Source organism: Ovis aries, chromosome 4 (assembly GCF_016772045.2).
Source record: "Ovis aries strain OAR_USU_Benz2616 breed Rambouillet chromosome 4, ARS-UI_Ramb_v3.0, whole genome shotgun sequence".
NCBI lineage: Eukaryota > Metazoa > Chordata > Mammalia > Artiodactyla > Bovidae > Ovis > Ovis aries.
Genome location: NC_056057.1, coordinates 39971008 through 39990057, shown reverse-complemented (window position 1 = coordinate 39990057; position 19050 = coordinate 39971008). Strand labels below are relative to the sequence as shown.

The 19050-nt window shown below is 37.7% G+C and overlaps 1 protein-coding gene across 22 annotated transcripts in view; it reads right to left on the bottom strand.

Annotated features, from left to right (window-relative positions):
* Positions 1-19050, bottom strand: part of CACNA2D1 (calcium voltage-gated channel auxiliary subunit alpha2delta 1) — a 540433-nt gene that overhangs the window by 121120 nt on the left and 400263 nt on the right. For all 22 annotated transcript variants that reach the window (XM_060414594.1, XM_027968542.2, XM_027968544.2 and 19 more), the window contains 3 exons: positions 12149-12218; positions 6572-6622; positions 2699-2798 (listed from right to left, as the gene is read on the bottom strand). In XM_060414594.1, the coding sequence (XP_060270577.1) occupies positions 2699-2798; positions 6572-6622; positions 12149-12218 (221 nt within the window). The remainder of the gene's footprint in view (positions 1-2698; positions 2799-6571; positions 6623-12148; positions 12219-19050) is intronic.

Sequence of the window (19050 nt, the reverse complement as noted above, 5' to 3'; positions counted from 1 at the left end):
ACGTCACATGACCCACACTTCACAAACCCCAGTTCACATGACCTCGAGGCAGAATAACAGTTCATATACTACACAGCTTCTAGAGTTCCTCAGCAGGATTGAGTTCCTTTTAATTTCTTTAATTGGTTTCCTTCCTTTCCTTGTCTCACTTCCTTTAATTGGTTGTGTTTCTTGGGATCATGTCACAAATAAATCCATTTACATTGGAATCCATGAGTAAGAGTCAGGAATAAGCCATATTGAGACATTAATCATGTATAATGGCAGCTGGTTTTATATAAGTTTCACTTGATATGCCAAATCTGTACTGAATTTAATGTTTTTATAATTTCCTCTTTTGCTATGCCAAACAACATTTTGTTAACAACCTTTCTAATGCAGTTATAATAAATATGTTTATGAATAAATTAAACTAATTGATTACCTTCTCTAATCAATTTATTTCAGAGACTGACCATTACATTTTACTTCTACACATTTTGTTGAATATGTTATGAGCTAACACACTGAGTCAGGTTGTAAAATCAGACTAACATTAGTCAGAGCTCTTACGCAGTATCAAACTTTACTAATAATATCAAGGATATAAACAAGCTAGGGTTTCCCTGGTCACTCAGAAGGTAAAGAATCTGCCTACAATGCAGGAAACCTGGTTTCGATTCCTAGGTTGGGAAGGTCCTCTGGAGAAGGGAATAGTGATTCCAGCATTCTTGCCTGGAGAAGTCTATGGACAGAGGACCCTAGCAGGCTACAGTCCATGGGGTCTTAAAGAGTTGGACATGACTGAATGAATAATACTTTCTTGGATAAGCTAAAGGACTTCTAAAAGCTCAGATAAAACATAGAAAGAACTGGGCATGGAGGGCAGCTCCTAGGTGTTACAAGCTGAACTGTCTCCCTCTCAAATTCCTGTGCTGAAGTCCTAATCCCTACTATCTCCAAATGTAATAGTAAACATAGGTAATTTTTTTTTAATGAGGTGACAAAACACAACAAAATTCTGTAAAGCAGTCATCCTTCAGTTAAAGAACAGATAAATTTTTAAAAAAGAGAGAGGGGACACATGGAAAAAAAAAAATGAGACCATCAGGGTAAGAGCATCTGACACCAATATCACTGGTGTCCTTATAAGAAGAAGAAATCAGTCTGCACAGAGGGATGACCAAAGAAGTGGCAGCAAGAGGGCAGCAGCTTGCAAGCCAAGAGAGTGGCCTCAGGAGAAACTGACCCTGCTGGCACCACGACCTTGGACTTCCACTCTCTAGAACTGTGAGAGAAAAACTTCTTCAGTTTAAGCCACCCAGTCTGCGTCATTCTGGTTAAGTAGCCTTAGAAAACTAATACACCAGATCCTCTTTTACTGTATTGAAGACACTCTTCTGGGGCCAGATGAAATAAGTCTCAAAAGAGGTTTGCAGGGTTCCTTGTATAGTGGGAGTATTTAAATCATGAAATTTTTCCAGTTTATTACCCAGAGTGTTATACTATCTACTAGGTATTTTTAAAGCCATCTTGCCACACTGATCTTGAGTTCTATTTATGTTACCCTTGTGTGTGAAAGTCCCTCAGTTGCGTCTGACTCTTTGCAGCCCCATGGACTATACAGTCCATGGAATTGCCCAGGCCAGAATACTGGATAGGTAGCCTTTCCCTTCTCCAGGGGATCTTCCCAACCTAGGGATTGAACTCAGGTCTCCCACGTTGCAGGCAGATTCTTTACCAGCTTAGTCACAAGGGAAGCCCTATGTTACCCTTAGCTACGAATATTCCGCTAAAAGCACTTTCAAAGTAATTGGTCTTCCCCTTAGTAAACAATTTATCTAGCTACTTGAGGCTCTGGTTGACGAGATTAACTCCGTTCCTCTGACTATGTTTTTCTTCCAGTGGGTGCCCTTCCAGTGAAGGGAGTAAACTGACTGTAAACCACCTGCTTTAACTTCCTCCCACGTGGTTTCAGAGGCAGAGCCATTCTCTTATGTTCAATACAAAATGACCTCACCACACTTACTTCTTCTTTACTTTCACCTCTATGAATACAACCACTTCAAACATGAAATTAAATCAACCAGTGCACAGTCATGAAATTTTCTGCCAAAATACTATGAATTAAAATGAGATACAGTAACATTCATTCTGTCCTGCTTTATTTGCTTCAGAATTCAAAGCTCTCTACTTATGAGAGGAAGGTCTAAAATGGTTCCTGGAAATAAGACTTTTAAGAAAGCACATTCAAATATCTATTAGTTCTCATGTTAATAATAATAAAAAATAAACTTTAAAAATATACTACATTATGGACATATGTCCAGTGTGAAAGTTGAGAATTATAATGAACAGAGAAGAGTCATACAATTATACTGCAAAGTCAATATTTATTGGGAGTTAAAATGACATCAATGAGTACAGGGGTGCATGTCAGCTTTTTAAGCTCCTCTGAGTTAAGGAGAATATATATATAATGTTTTCCCTTCATATTAATTGCTTTAATCATTTGTCTCATGGGCACAAACACTGAGAAAGGACCTTGGTGTGAATAGGAGAATGAGTAACAAGAGAGAACAGCTTAGTAAGACAGTCTTGTAATAGGACCAGAAATATCTCAGCCTATCTATGACAAAACACAATCAGACAGTTAAAATCAGAGAGAGATAAAAATTCTAGATTTAACTCAACAAAAATGCAATCATCATATACTTACTGAAGCTACATTCACAAAATCATCATCTGAGAGGGTTTCCAACATTTCGGAGACAGATGTTCGGATCAGTTTAAGTGTCAATCCACTAACACTCCCGCTCCTATTTTAAAACAAAAAACGGATCCACACATGTTAATGATTATGCATTTAGTCAACATGAGACACCCTAAGGAAACGCAACTTATGCACTGACACTATATAATATTAACATAATTTTGTCTTTAAAATATCAGTACTAGAAAAAGTCCTATTTTGGATAGCAAGTAGAAATAAATTCGGAGAAGGCAATGGCATCCCACTCCAGTACTCTTGCCTGGGAAATCCCATGGGTGGAGGAGCCTGGTTGGCTGCAGTCCATGGGGTCGCTAAGAGTCAGACACGACTGAGCAACTTCCCTTTCACTTTCATGCACTGGAGAAGGAAATGGCAACTCACTCCAGTGTTCTTGCCTGGAGAATCCCAGGGACAGCGAAGCCTGGTAGGCTACTGTCTATGGGGTCACACAGAGTCGGACAACTGAAGTGACAGCAGCAGCAGCAGAAATAAATTACAAGAAATTTGGTCTTTCTTTGCTACAAGCATCAGAATGTATTTATTTCTAATTACAAGGATGAAAATTACATTTCAAGTGATAATTTTAAGAAACTACAGATATTCATTGAATATTCACTGTTTCGAGAAATATATACTGAATATCAGCTCTATTAGCCAATTTAGAAGTGAGGGCTACAGAGGTTAATATAATGCAGTCATTGCTCTAAGAGCCCACTATTTGACTTGATTAAACAATTATTATATAGCAGCATAAGAATTTGATAATAGATTTGTAAAGACAATGCCTTGTTTTATTCCTAAAGTAGATATTCTCAGGGATTTAGTCATCATTTATCTTGTCTTTATATATTTTACGATCCTGGATGACCTCACCTATTTGTGTGGTGCATCTCCAGGCAATCTGTTGCTGCTTTTCATTTACTAAGTCATGTCCAACTCTTTGCGACCCCATGGAATACAGCATGCCAGGCTTCCCTATCTTTCACTATCTTCCTGGAGTTTCCTCAAATTCATGTCAACTGAATTGGCGATGCTATCTAACCATCTCATCGTCTGCCACCCCCTTCTCCTTTTGCCTTCAATCTTTTCTAGCCACTGGGCAATTAACTTTCACTTTTGTATCTTTTGTATTCACTTTTGTAGCTCCTAACTTTTCCCCAGTTTTATTTTTCTAGCTGTTAAATGACTATGGGTTCAATGTCCACAATGACACATGAGTCCCCAAACTTATTTTTCTTTCCTATATATGCCCTTGATATCAACCACATTAGATCTCAGTCATTCAATTTCATTCTCCCTCTCAACTTTGCTTCCCATTCAGACAACTTCTGTTATTCATTGTACTTTACAGTATTCTCTCCATCCTCTTTCCATTCTAGCTTATGTGTTTACCACCTCAAGATCCAGAGCCAGAGTAACAACCATTCATCTCTTAGTTCCTTCTCTGCCCTGTGCTGCTGCTGCTGCTGGTGCTAAGTCACTTCAGTCGTGTCCAACTCTGTGCAGCCCACCAGGCTCCCCCGTCCCTGGGATTCTCTAGGCAAGAGTATTGGAGTGGGGCGCCATTGCCTTCTCCAGTGCATGAAAGTAAAAAGTGAAAGTGAAGTCGCTCAGTTGTGTCTGACTCTTAGCGACCCCATGGACTGCAGCCCACCAGGCTCCTCCGTCCATGGGATTTTCCAGGCAAGAGTACTGGAGTGGGGTGCCATTGCCTGCCCCGTGCTAACAGGTGAAAATTCTGGCAGCATATCTTCATCCACCTCTGTTACCTATAAAATGTTGCTGTTTAATCACTAAGTCATATCTGGCAACTCTCCAACCCTATGGACTGTAGCCCGTAGGATCTCTGTACATGGGATTTCCCAGGCAAGAATACTGGAGTGGGTTGCTATTTCCTTCTCCAGGGAATTCTTCCCGACCCAGGAAGTGAACCTGTGTCTCCTGAGAGCAGGCAGATTCTTTACCACTGAGCCACCAGGGAAGCCCTACCTACAAAATAGTTACCTACAATACATCCAAGAATCTTAAAAGCCTGCATTCAGAAAGTTTCATTGTCTTCTCTCTCTCCTACCTCCACCTTCTATACAGTCCCTCTATATGTTCTCAACAATGCCCCTTTGCTTCTATCAATTCTCCCACCTGAAACTCCACTCTATTTTCTCTCCCTTCCATGCCTGCCTTGTTAAATCTTAGCTATAAGGATTCTATTCTAATTTTATCTCCTTACTGAAATCTTTCCTGACACTTCAAATTGAAATGTGCTCTCTCACCTATATATTCCTTCAGTGCTGTGTCATACTTTATATCTCGCACTTTCTATAACTGTTTTAAGTTATTTGTGAATATGGTTTCATTTCACTAATACCTTTGAATCATCTTTGAGAGGAGGAACCGTGTCTTAATAATCTTTGTCTCTATATCATCACATTGTATATAAGATACTCTCAGTTTAGTTAAGTTGAAATAATTTTTTGAAATTACAACCTCATGCACATTTATTTTTAACTTCAGTAGACTTTATGCATTCTAAATACTTTAATATAAGAAATTATGCCTGGACATTAGCATATATCCGATAGGATTACAACATATTGCATTCCCATTTAGATTTATATTTCCAGAAGACTATCAAGGATTAGCAAATGTACAAAATCTATAATAATTTAATTTAAAAAGATGAAGTTTAAACTCATTTTAACAAATGAAATGAAATTTAAATTTAAGTTATATTTGTTGACTTCATTTATCGTCTCTTTCTCAGGCAAGATTATAAGATTTTAAACTTGTTTACTTCAGGTTATAATGGAAAAATTTTCAAATGCTGACAATATACTGTGAAATGCATTTAGTTGCCTATAAAACATGATATTTTGTTACCTCCAGTGGCAAAGAACAGATGAAAGTGAAAGTGTTAGTTTCTCAGTCATGTCCAAATCTCTCTAACTCCATGGACTGTACCTGCCAGGATACTCTGTCCATGGAATTCTCCAGGCAAGAATATTGGAGTGGGTTGCCATTCCCTTCTCCAGGGGGTCTTCCTGACGCAGGGATTGAACTCAAGTCTCCTGCACTGCAAGCAAATTCTTTTTGCACCACCAGGGAAGTAAGAACAGATGAGGATATAATCTTTTTCTCTCAGGGAAAATAATAAAAGCTTTTATACCTCATGTTTTTAATTCTGTAGTATTGCTCTTAAAAACTGAATCTTCATGGCAGGAAACTGTCTTCTCTATGTTCTACAGTTTCAAATGTCAATTTCAATCTTATTGGAAGATTATACACACATACTTAACTTGAAACAATGTGACAAATAGCCAGTATAAAAACTAATGAATTTTTTTCTTGTATTTCAGCGTTTCCCTTGAGAAAGTTCCAGTATGGACATGTAATATATCTAGTAGTAATCTATTTTGTGACCAATCCCTAAAAGATATTTGGATCAATAGTGACTAAGTGCCATCTAAACAATTCTACATTTTTGGTAGCAGAAACTGATTGGTTTCAGCAACCATGTACTTTAATACTGTTTAACAAGCAAAACGCTGGAAGCAAATTAATAATTTTTCAAAAAGCTTAGACTTCAGAACAAAGTCATAATTTTTAATTTTGACAAAGATTCCTCTCATTTTCAACAAGAGAATTTTTCTTTGTTTTGTTATGTCTTAACTTGATTTCTCTGTCTGCATATAGACAAAGTCATAATAATTATAATTGTTTTTTTTCTTCCCCACCTATTTCTAGTCTTAAACTATTACTACTACCAAAAACCCTTCCTATATTCTCAGTATATAAAAAATAATGTAATGTTTAACTACTTACACATCAACCAGTATAAGCATGTCTTTAGGAGATGCAGCTCCTTGGATGTACCTGAAACAAATACACTCATATGAGTATTTTTTTTTTCTCTTGTAAAATCTCAAACACTGATATTTGTTGAATTGCTATTTACTGATCTCTGAGACATTTTCCAAGCATGACCCTATGTCCTTCCTATCTGGGTAGATAATACTATTTAATTCATGATTCTGCAACATCAACTTAAAAACACAATATTTAACATAATAGAGATATCAGAGGTATAATATTTAAAGTATGTTTTAAAAGTATTTATAACAAAGGAAAAAGAGATGTGCTTTAATACTAGGAGTATAAGAAATTAACTTCTGGAAGAGTATTTCCCTAAGGGTGGAAAAAAGTTATCCTAAATTCCATTTTGCTGACCACAGTTTTCAAAACTCACTCTAAGGAATAATAACAAAAATAAATAATAAGATTATGTCATTAATTTAAATATACACACACAAAATTCCCACAAAAATAAATAGGTAGTCTAGGAAAGTGAAAAAGCAGTATCAAATTAAGGGAAATACAAAGAGACAATAAAGTAATTAGAAACAGAGCAATATATAATGTTATTTCTAAGAGTTTCAAGTAGTGGTTTTCAAACTTTACAGTATCTAAAAGTCACCTGGAGAGTCAGTACAAAATGTTGATTATCACACTAAGCCCCAATCCGATAGATTCAGAAACTCTGTGTATGAAAAGAAACTCTAGGAGAATAGCTTAGTCACTGTAGACATAAAGTTAATTAAAGGTAAATAATCCCCAAAGCACATCGTGCCTGGCTGTAGACTGATGGGAACTAGGGGCCTGCCTTCCCTAACAAAAAGACCTGAGTCTGAACTCAGTGTTCTACTTATTGTCCATCACTCTAAATCTAACTTCTCAGAAGCTTGCCAGATAACGTGCCAATTAACTTTCAGACAACATTCAGCACAGTTAGTAACTATTCAGGATTAAACAGTCATGGAAAATAATTTTTAGTTGCATTCAAGTTTGCTTCTCTGTCAGAAGGTAAAAGGGTAGGGTTGCTGGGTTATTTCAATGAAAGGCAAATCATCTAGATCATGTCTAGCATATTGACAAATGGTCCTGGCACGCATCTCCATAGGGAAATGAGAGGACGGAATTTCATCTGTCTCTTCTAGTTAGGACCTAATTTCTAATTTTCTGCCAAAACAATTGGTTCCTGAACCTAAATCACATGATGGCAGACAGTTCGCCTCCATTCAGCAACATATGGCACCATAGCCACTAACCTGGAGAAATATTAACAAGAATAATATGTGGATGAATAGCATCTGGTAATATTATACATGGCTGGTATTAATGTAAATTACTACTAGGACATTTAACAGAGCATTTAAAAAGCTTTAAATATATTTCTTTGAACTGTCCATTATGTGTCTTATAATTTGTCTGAATCCTAACACCATGTCCAAGGTAAGAGAAACCCAAGTAAGATGGCAGGTGTTGCAAGAGGGCATCAGAGGGCAGACACACTGTAACCATAATCACAGAAAACTAGTCAATCTAATCACACTAGGACCACAGCCTTGTCTAACGCAATGAAAATAAGCCATGCCCTGTGGGGCAACCCAAGACGGGCGGGCATGGTCAGGAGGTCTGATACAATGTGGTCCACTGGAGAAAGGAATGGCAAACCACTTCAGTATTCTTGCCTTGAGAACCCCATGAACAGTATGAAAAGGCAAAATGATAGGATACTGAAAGAGGAACTCCCCAGCGCAATAGGTGCCCAATATGCTACTGGAGATCAGTGGAGAAATAACTCTAGAAGAATGAGGTGATGGAGCCAAAGCAAAAACAATACCCAGGTGTGGATGTGACTGGTGATAGAAACAAGGTCCGATGCTATAAAGAGCAATATTGCATAGGAACCTGGAATGTCAGGTCCATGAATCAAGGCAAATTGGAATTGGTCAAACAGGAGATGGCAAGAGTGAACGTTGACATTCTAGGAATCAGTCAACTAAAATGGACTGGAATGGGTGAATTTAACTCAGATGACCATTATATCTACTACTGCAGGTGGGAATCCCTTAGAAGAAATGGAGTAGCCATCATGGTCAACAAGAGAGTCAGAAAGGCAATACTTGGATACAATCTCAAAAATGAAAGAATGATCTCTGTTCATTTCAAACACAAACCATTCAATATCACCGTAATCCAAGTCTATGCCCCAACCAGTAATGCTGAAGAAGCTCAAGTTGAACGGTTCCATGAAGACCTACAAGACCTTTTAGAAATAACACCGTAAAAAGATGACCTTTTCATTATAGGGGACTGGAATGCAAAAGTAGGAAGTCAAGAAACACCTGGAGTAACAGGCAAATTTGGCCTTGGAGTACAGAATGAAGCAGGGCAAAGACTCATAGAGTTTTGCCAGAAAATGCACTGGTCATAGCAAACACCCTCTTCCAACAACACAAGAGAAGACTCTACACATGGACATCACCAGATGGTCAACACCAAAATCAGATTGATTATATTCTTTGCAGCCAAAGATGGAGAAGCTCTATACAGTCAGCAAAAACAAGACCGTGAGCTGACTGTGGCTCAGATCATAAGCTCCTTATTGCCAAATTCAGACTTAAATTGAAGAAATTAGGGAAAACCACTAGACCATTCAGGTATGACCTAAATCAAATCCCTTATGATTATACAGTGAGAGTGAGAAATAGATTTAAGGGACTAGATCTGATAGATAGAGTGTCTGATGAACTATCGACAGAGGTTTGTGACACTGTACAATAGACAGGGGTCAAGACCATCCCCATGGAAAAGAAATGCAAAAAAGCAAAATGGATGTCTGAGGAGGCCTTACAAATAGCTGTGAAAAGAAGATAAGTGAAAAGCAAAGGAGAAAAGGAAAGATATAAGCATCTGAATGCAGAGTTCCAAAGAATAGCAAAAAGAGATAAGAAAGCCTTCCTCAGTGATCAATGCAAAGAAATAGAAGCAAACAACAGAATGGGAAAGACGAGAGATCACTTCAAGAAAATTAGAGATACCAAGGGAACATTTCATGCAAAGATGGGCTCGATAAAGGACAGAAATGGTATGGAAGCAGAAGCAGAAGCAGAAGATATTAAGAAGAGGTGGCAAGAATACACAGAATAACTGTACCAAAAAGATCTTCACAACCAAGATAATCATGATGGTGTGATCCCTCACCTAGAGCCAGACATCCTGGGATGTAAAGTCAAGTGGGCTTTAGAAAACATCACTACGAATAAAGCTAGTGGAGGTGATGGAATTCCAGTTGACCTATTTCAAATCCTGAAAGATGATGCTGTGAAAGTGCTGCACTCAATATGCCAGCAGATTTGGAAAACTCAGCAGTGGCCACAGGACTGGAAAAGGTCAGTTTTCATTCCAATCTCAAAGAAAGGCAATGCCAAAGAATGCTCAAACTACCGCACAATTGCACTCATCTTACATGCTAGTAAAGTAATGCTCAAAATTCTCCAAGACAGGCTTCAGCATTACGTAAACTGCGAACTTCCAGATGTTCAAGCTGGTTTTAGAAAAGGCAGAGGAACCAGAGATCAAATTGCCAACATCTGCTGGATCATGGAAAAAGCAAGGGATTTCCAGAAAAACATCTGTTTCTGCTTTTTGACTATGCCAAATCCTTTGACTGTGTGGATCATAATAAACTGAGGAAAATTCTGAAAGAGATGGGAATAACCTGCCTCATGGGAAACCTATATGCATGTCAGGAAGCAACAGTTAGAACTGGACATGGAACAACAGACTGGATCCAAATAGGAAAAGGAGTACGTCAAGGCTGTATATTGTCACCCTGGCTATTTAACTTCTATGCATAGTATATCATGTGAAACACCGAGCTGGATGAAACAAGCTGGAATCAAGATTGCCAGGAGAAACATCAATAACCTCAGATATGCAGATGATACCACCCTATGGCAGAAAGTGAAGAAGAACTAAAAAGCCTCTTGATGAAAGTGAAAGAGGAAAGTGAAAAGTTGGCTTAAAGCTCAACATTCAGAAAACGAAGATCATGGCATCTTGTCCCATCATGTCATGGGAAATAGATGGGGGAAACAGTGGAAACAGTGTCAGACTTTATCTTTTGGGGGCTCCAAAATCACTGCAGATGGTGACTGCAGCCATGAAATTAAAAGATGCTTACTCCTTGGAAGAAAAGTTATGACCAACCTAGATAGGATATTCAAAACTGAGACATTACTTTGCCAGCTAAGGTCCGTCTAGTCAAGGCTATGGTTTTTCCAGTGGTCACGTATGAACGTGAGCGTTAGACTGTGAAGAAGGCTGAGCACTGAAGAATTGATGCTTTTGAACTGTGGTGGTGGAGAAGACTCTTGAGAGTCCCTTGGACTGCAAGGAGATCCAACCAGTCCATTCTGAAGGAGATCAGCTCTGGGATTTCTTTGGAAGGTATGATGCTAAAGCTGAAACTCTAGTACTTTGGCCACCTCATGCGAAGAGCTGACTCACTGGAAAAGACTCTGATGCTGGGAGGGATTGGGGGCAGGAGCAGAAGGGGACGACAGAGGATGAGATGGCTGGATGGCATCACTGACTCGATGGACATGAGTCTGAGTGAACTCCAGGAGTTTGTGATGGACAGGGAGGCCTGGTGTGCTGTAATTCATGGGGTTGCAAAGAGTCGGACACGACTGAGAGACTGAACTGAACTGATCAAAAAGTGAGAAATATCTGATATGTCCATTAATAGAAGATTTTTAAAATTATTTACCATTTAGTCATTCTTTTAAAATGATGTTAAGTGTATTCCTTATGAAAAGGTACTCAAAGGTATTGATATGAAATAGTAGCTTACAAAGCAATATACTGTATAATAACATGCATAGCCATTAAAAAATATATAGCCACACATTACATACATTTAAAAAATCAATTAAATGAAGTTTAACAATTATTTCCCAATGAGTGTAATTATGACTTTTTTTCATATTCTTCTACTTATATATTAGGATGATTTTCTTTAGATGGAACAATTAAACTTTCTTTTTGGAAAAATGAAACCTAAGCAATATGTCCTTAACTAGAGGCAGCTCTTTCCTTGGGGCTAGTTCTCATTAATTCACTGCCAGAGGCAAACTATCTTCTACTCTATCTGGACACTTTGTTAGAGCCCTACTACAAGGAAGTGGGAGTATTTCAACAGAAATCCCTAAAAGCTAAAAGAGATTTAGAGATGACATTAACTAAAAAGTTAATGGAAGTTCACATCAAATGCATTTGATGAATCAGTTCAACAATATTCATTATCAGTACCCACTGAACTCATCATTTTCATTTAACTTTATTTTTAAAAGTAGAAGTGTATACAAAATTCATAGGTATAGAAGAAAGAAAAACACTAGAGCTCTGTAATAATCAGACAAGATTGCCACTAGTAATAGAACGAGTCCCTCCAACTTTTACACCAAAAGAAAAAAAAAAAGAGAGAGAGAAAGAAAAAGAAATAAAACCTATTTTGTCTTTTTCATCTTTTCATTATTATCTAAACATTCTTACCATGGTCTCCTGCGTACATCATAAAGGTCAATCTTGTTTGGAGTTCTACTGTTATCAACCCATGGAGAAGCTTTAAAAAAAGAGAGAAAGAATTATAACAAGCGAAGTTCAACTTAAAGTAGAGAATTAAAACCAAAATATTAGATGTTATCTGGGAAAGTAGTACTTTTAAAAGTTACAAAGCACTAAGGACACACTCCACCTATCCACAGCAATGTTAAACTGGGAGATGCCAGAGTTTTATGCCTTTAATCTTTTTCTTTTTTAAATGGAAAACAACATAGCAATACAGAAGAAAGTGGCTTAAGTCTTTTTTTTTTTCATATTATTTCAGAAATAAACTGAAGGCATAAGGATGTTCAGAGTGCCCATGAGTATGTTTCACCAAATGTCCAGAAAATATACATTTTCTTTCCTCTCTACTAACAGAAAAATTTAACAGAAAATTTATTTGCCACTAATGAAAATTGTACTTTACATTATTTGATCCTTTTATTTTCATTCAATGTTATGCTGTTTTGGTCTATAAAAAGACTGTTTTTCTTGGATTGTTATCACATAACAGCGTAATTTTTCAACCTTGTTGTTGTGCTGTTCAGTCATTAAGTCATGTCCAACTCTTGCAACCCTAGGAACTGCAGCATGCCTGGTTTCCCGGTCCTTCACTGTCTCCCAGAGTTTCTCAAACTCATGTCCATTGCGTCAGTGATGCTGTCCAACCATTTCATTCTCTGTCACCCCCTTCTCCTCCTACCCTCAATCTTTCCCAGCATCAGGGTCTTCTATGATGAGTTGGCTCATCCAATCAGGTAGCCAAAGTACTGAACTTCAGATTCAGTCCTTTGTGTTGTTCAGCCACTCAGTTGTGTCCAATTCTTTGTGACCCCATGGACTGCAGCACACCAGACTTCCCTGTCCTTTACTATCTCCTTGAGTTTGCTCAAACTCATGTCTTTCCAGCAAGAGAAAGGCTGGAAAGCCCTCAGTTTTTCCCAGCATCAGGGTCTCTTCCAATGAGTCAGTTCTTCACATGTGATGGCCTAAGTATTGGAGCTTTAGCACCAGTCCTTCCAAAGAATATTCAGGGATTATTTCCTTTAGGATTGACTGGTTTGATCTCCTGGCTGTCCAAGGGATTCTCAAGAATCTTTTCCAGCACCACAGTTCCAAAGTATCAGTTCTTCAGAGCTCATCTTTCATGGTCCAGCTCTCTCATCCATGCACAACTACTGGAAAAACCATAGCTACGACTATATGGACTATATGGACTTTTGTTGGCAAAGTGATATCTTTGCTTTTTAATACGCTGTATAAGTCTGTCATAACTTTTCTTCCAAGGAGCAAGTGGCTTTTAATTTCATGCCTGAGGTCACTCTGCACAGTGATTTTTCAGCCCAAGAAAATAAAATCTGTCACTGCTTCCACTTTTTCCCCATCTATTTGCCATGAAGTGATGGGACTGGATGCCATGATCTTTGTTTTTTTGAATGTTGAGTTTTAAGCCATCTTTTCCACTCTTCTTTTTCACCATCATCAAGAGGCTCTTTAGTTCCTCTTCACTTTCTGCCATTAGAGTGGCATATTTGATAATGGCTAGTTCATTTAAAATTATAACTTAAAATCTAAACTATAATTAACATAACTGCACTGAAAAAAAACTTTTCTGATATTTATTTGAATGATGTGAAATAATTCAAGTGTAGATTTGAGAATCTTCTATTAACTAACTGAAGATGTTTCAGAGTCTTTATCATTTTGCAATAAATAGAAAAAGTGTGTTTAACTGCTTTTAAACTGTAATTATTTTATACTATTTCAATTAAGTAAAACTTACTTCAATTAAAACACTTTACAAAGCTTTACACATACACACACACCTCTTTGACCCAATGGAGAACAATAAGTGCTTATGAATTGGATGATAATTTTATGTTGAAGTCCTCTTCTCATTGAACACTTGGGAAACTCTTGGGAAAATTCCCAATAATACTTCACATGATGTACGTCTCTCAATGTATTTTGCCCTTTATTGAGAAATGATGAAAATTATGTAGAACTTTTCTGAGAATCATGTTTATGAGCTGACTAAGATAATTTAGTTGGCTTAAAGCTCAACATTCAGAAAACAAAGATCATGGCATCTGGTCTCATCACTTCATGGGAAATAGATGGGAAACAGTGGAAACAGTGTCAGACTTTATTTTTGGGGGGCTCCAAAATCACTGCAGATGGTGACTGCAGCCATGAAATTAAAAGATGCTTACTCCTTGGAAGAAAAGTTATGACCAACCTAGATAGTATATTCAAAAGCAGAGACATCACTTTGCCAACAAAGGACCGTCTAGTCAAGGCAGTCTAATTAAGGTTTTTCCAGTAGTCATGTATGGATGTGAGAGTTGGACTGTGAAGAAGGCTGAGTGCCAAAGAATTGATGCATTTGAACCGTGGTGTTGGAGAAGACTGAGACACCATGACTGAGAGTCACTTCGACTGCAAGGAGATCCAACCAGTCCATTCTGAAGGAGATCAACCCTGGGATTTCTTTGGAAGGAATGATGCTAAAGCTGAAACTCCAGTACTTTGGCCACCTCATGCGAAGAGTTGACTGATTGGAAAAGACTCTGATGCTGGGAGGGATTGGGGGCAGGAGGAGAAGGGGACGACAGAGGATGAGATGGCTGGATGGCATTACTGACTCGATGGACGTGAGTCTGAGTGAACTCTGGGAGATGGTGATGGACAGGGAGGCCTGGCGTGCTGTGTTTCATGGGGTCGCAGAGTCAGACATGACTGAGCGACTGAACTGAAGATAATTTGGCCAATTAGGATTTGTCAAAAATATATATTACTGAGCCTCTCCTTGACTGTGAAATGGCTTTCCTACTAGCACCTCCATAATATTTATTCACTTAAAATAACTAATCCTATTTATAAGAAACGGCTAAGTTTAAATATAGCACTGTCTCAACAGTATGGACTGATACAGTACGCAACTGAAATGGCAAATTTAGTTTAATTATTCCCATTAACATCTGCAGAAACTTAGTGAGCTAAATTATGACTTTTTTTTTTCCTTTTTGTGGTAGTGCTAGAATTCAGCAACAAGCACACAGGCAGACATTTCAGTTCATATTCAACTATTACATAATTCCTCAAGTCTGGGTCTCTGTAATAACTTCAAATTTATCGCATTCTTCTTTCAGTAAAATCCTGGGCTGGTTGTACATTTATTCCCTCTTAACTCCAAATTCACTCTCTTATCTTGTGTTATGAAAATGTCTCTTGGTCCCTTAAATATTTTTCTTTTACCTAACAAGGACAACTTAAGCTTTCTCAGCAGATGATGAAGAAAGACATTGTGAGAAAGGGTTTCTACATCCTGGTCTGGTTTGCTTGCTCCAAGGCTCTGGCAGTAAGTGCAGCTTCCCTGGTGTGGCGCTGGCAATACGTATGCTCCAGAGCTCATGGATAGCTTCTCAGGAACAAGGCTTATGGAGCGCTGTCTGGCTCTGCAGCAGTACCCTCGGGGATTTTTTTGTGGAGAGCCGCTGATGAGACATCTGCAACTCAGAGGGTGAACTTCCAGCAAACTCTGTGACGCTGCAGTACTTCTTCTGCCACTTCATGGGCCAGAACCATGTCCTCTGTAAAAGGATCTGCATCTCAGTCCAGGGGCACTTGGGGACCAAAGTCCCTTCCTTCGGTTACCTATTTCTGCCCTATGGGTGGTAGTTATACAATATTGTATCTGGAATTCCTGTATTATTTAGACTTATCTCTACTTATAGCCAATTCCTCTTTAATCCCTGCCAAAGTTTACATTATGTTAAAATTAAATAATGTACTTTCTTCTGTGATACTAATTAGTTGATTGTAAAATCCTCTTGTGGTACTTATATGGTACATTATTTATATAGGCTCAGAAAGAAGGAAGGTCAAATAGTAAAAAAAGATAATAACCATATATTGCAAATCTCTGGAACAATCAGTTTCATAATGAGGTTTAATGAATGCTGTATAAAAGAAAATCAGAGTTTCTACAAACCTTGCGAAAAGTGAAATGTTGCTCATTTTAAAAGTTCTTTTGGCTTCCCAATAAGATTTTGGAATGGCAGGATAAAGAAGTAGAAATGAAAGCCTACTATGTGGGCATCTCATTTCTGAAGGCCATCATTAATGGTGATAATGATCACTTGTTTTTTTTATCCTGATAAAAAATGAACTGTGGGTGTATCTCTGACTAAATCTACTTGATGGCATTTCTACTTTACATGACATTTAGGGTGTGCTATGTCAGTGATCAAACCATTGATTTGAAGTGTTTACCTATATGTTTGGAGAAGGAAATGGCAACTCACTCCAGTACTATTATCTGGAAAATCCTGTGGATGGAGGAGCCTGACAGACTCCAGTCCATGGGGTTGCAAAGAGTTGGATACGACTGAGTGACTTCACTTACTCACTCACTCACCTATATGTTAACTCAGAATACTGAAATATTCTTGAGAAAGTATGCACACTGTTGAGCCATTTTTTAGTAAATATGCTTAAAAATAAGAGTATGAGTTTTTCATTTCTGCTAGGAAGTAATAAAGTACAAAATGATGAACTGAAGGCTGATTCTCTGGTAACACCATTTTGAATGACATCTAATTGCATGTACAATTAACAAGTTAAAATGCATTTTTAAAATTCAAAAAGACTTCATATTTTTAGTCTCATGGAAAGACAAAAAAAGTAAGTTTTCTCATACTAAAAAATGCCTGTAAAAGCCAACTGTCATTCTATTGCTTGGATCTCTCTTTCTTTCTCTTTCTCTCTGTCTCTCTCTCTCTCTCTCACACACACACACACACACACACACACACACACACAACACACACACACACACACACACACACAGTTTACCTGCAGTTACTTACATTGCCATGCTTTTTTAAAAGGGCATCTGCAAATAAATTCTGAAGAAAGATAAAATTTGATAGCTGTTGTAATCTAGGTTAAAAAACCAAGTTCTCTGAGAGAACAAAACAAAGAAAGACTTCTCTGGGGAAAGCCAAATGTATTCTATTTGGAATTATGGATAAGCTGTATATGACTGGAAATGGGGCTCTGGGATCAAAGCATATAGGGATAGGAACAATGGGGCAGGTTGTAAAAAATAAAACCAAATAAATACTAAAGGGGGTAAAAACCATTTGGAGTACATGGAGAAGGTTTAACTGTACAGTAAGAGGTAAAACTCAAAACGTAGACTAGGTTAGATTCTTTGGATGGCCTGAAGCCACAGTAAGTGAGCCAGATGTCATTTAGCGAACAATCCCAGACAGGTGCATTTTACTAGAGAAGTGATAATCTAAGTTAACTCCAGATAACTTTTTAATAAATATACTAGATGTCTCTCTGCATTGCATGTTAATGTGTTTAAGACATTTCCTGTCTTATCTAGCTGTGAGCGTCTTCAGAGCAAAATGCTCTCCTACTGGTACCTGAATCCTTAGGAACCTCAGTTCCTTCAGAAACAGCAGTTTAGCTAGTTCTTATGTTTTCCTCCTTCCAACCTACACTTGAGTATATTGACATATTTAATCAAATTCTTTTTAGATTTTAATATTATTTCTAAGAAGTTAGACTTGATGTTCAATGATAGTATTGTATTGGTTTGAGAGCACCTCTGACGTCGGTATGGTCGTATGTCCAGAACACTTTTCTAATTTAGATAAATAAACATTGGAAATTCATACAGATATAAGATGCTGGGAGGGATTGAGGGCAGGAGGAGAAGGGGACGACAGAGGATGAGATGGCTGGATGGTATCACCGACTCGATGGACTTGAGTCTGAGTGAACTCCAGGCATTGGTGATGGACAGGGAGGCCTGGTGTGCTGCGATTCATGGGGTGGCAAAGAGTCAGACATGACTGAGTGACTGAACTGAACTGAACTGAAGGTATTACAGCCAAGGATAAATCATCATAAGTTTTAAAAATTAAAGCACTTGTTACAAAGCAATTTGCTGGTAATTCTGCATATATCAGACAGCCCATGTAAAACATTTCCATTTAACAAGAATTAGTTGTCAGCGGAAGTAGCAGATAACAAGGAAAAGCTGTGAGATTAAATGAAATATTCAATAAAGTAAATGGTACACACAGACTTTATTTAGATGGTCCATATGTTATTATTAGCTTCAGTGCAAAAATAAACTTGCACACAACAAGTTCTATTAAGTAAAACATGAAGAGAATTTTACTGGAAAATAATTTCAGATATATGCTAGACAGAGAAAAACTGAACTCTGACAGAGAAAAAAGTTTCTACTTTTGTAAGCAAATAAATCCAGTTAGGTGGTAGCAGTGATACAAAAGTAAATTGTGATTCTATAGGAAAAAGATTCCGATTTTTATAACTCAATAATCTTTTTAGAAAAAGGGGCTAAAGGATGTATTTCTTACAAATTTTATATTTGGTGTATCTGAGAGAAGTGCTTAAAAACTTGCCTGAATTTTGACAAGTGTTTTAAATTTTTCTTAATAGAATATACTGAACACAACAAGAGCTGTACATCAAAGATGGTCCTATATATCTAAAAATGGATTACAAATTTAGCAATGTATCAAAGAGAAAGGAGTAAAATGAGCTACTTTAGAACTTAAAAAGAGCTAAAGATTTGTAACAATACTTATGCATATATTTAGGGCTTCCAGGTGGTGATAGTGGTAAAGAACCTGCCTGCCCATGCAGGAGACCTAAGAGAGGAAGTTTAATTTTTCCTGGGTCTGGAAGATCCCCTGCAGAAGGAAATGACAAACCACTCCAGTATTCTTGCCTGGAGAATCCCGTGGACAGAGTAGCCTGGTGGGCTACAGTACATAGGGTTGCACAGAGCTGGACACGACTAA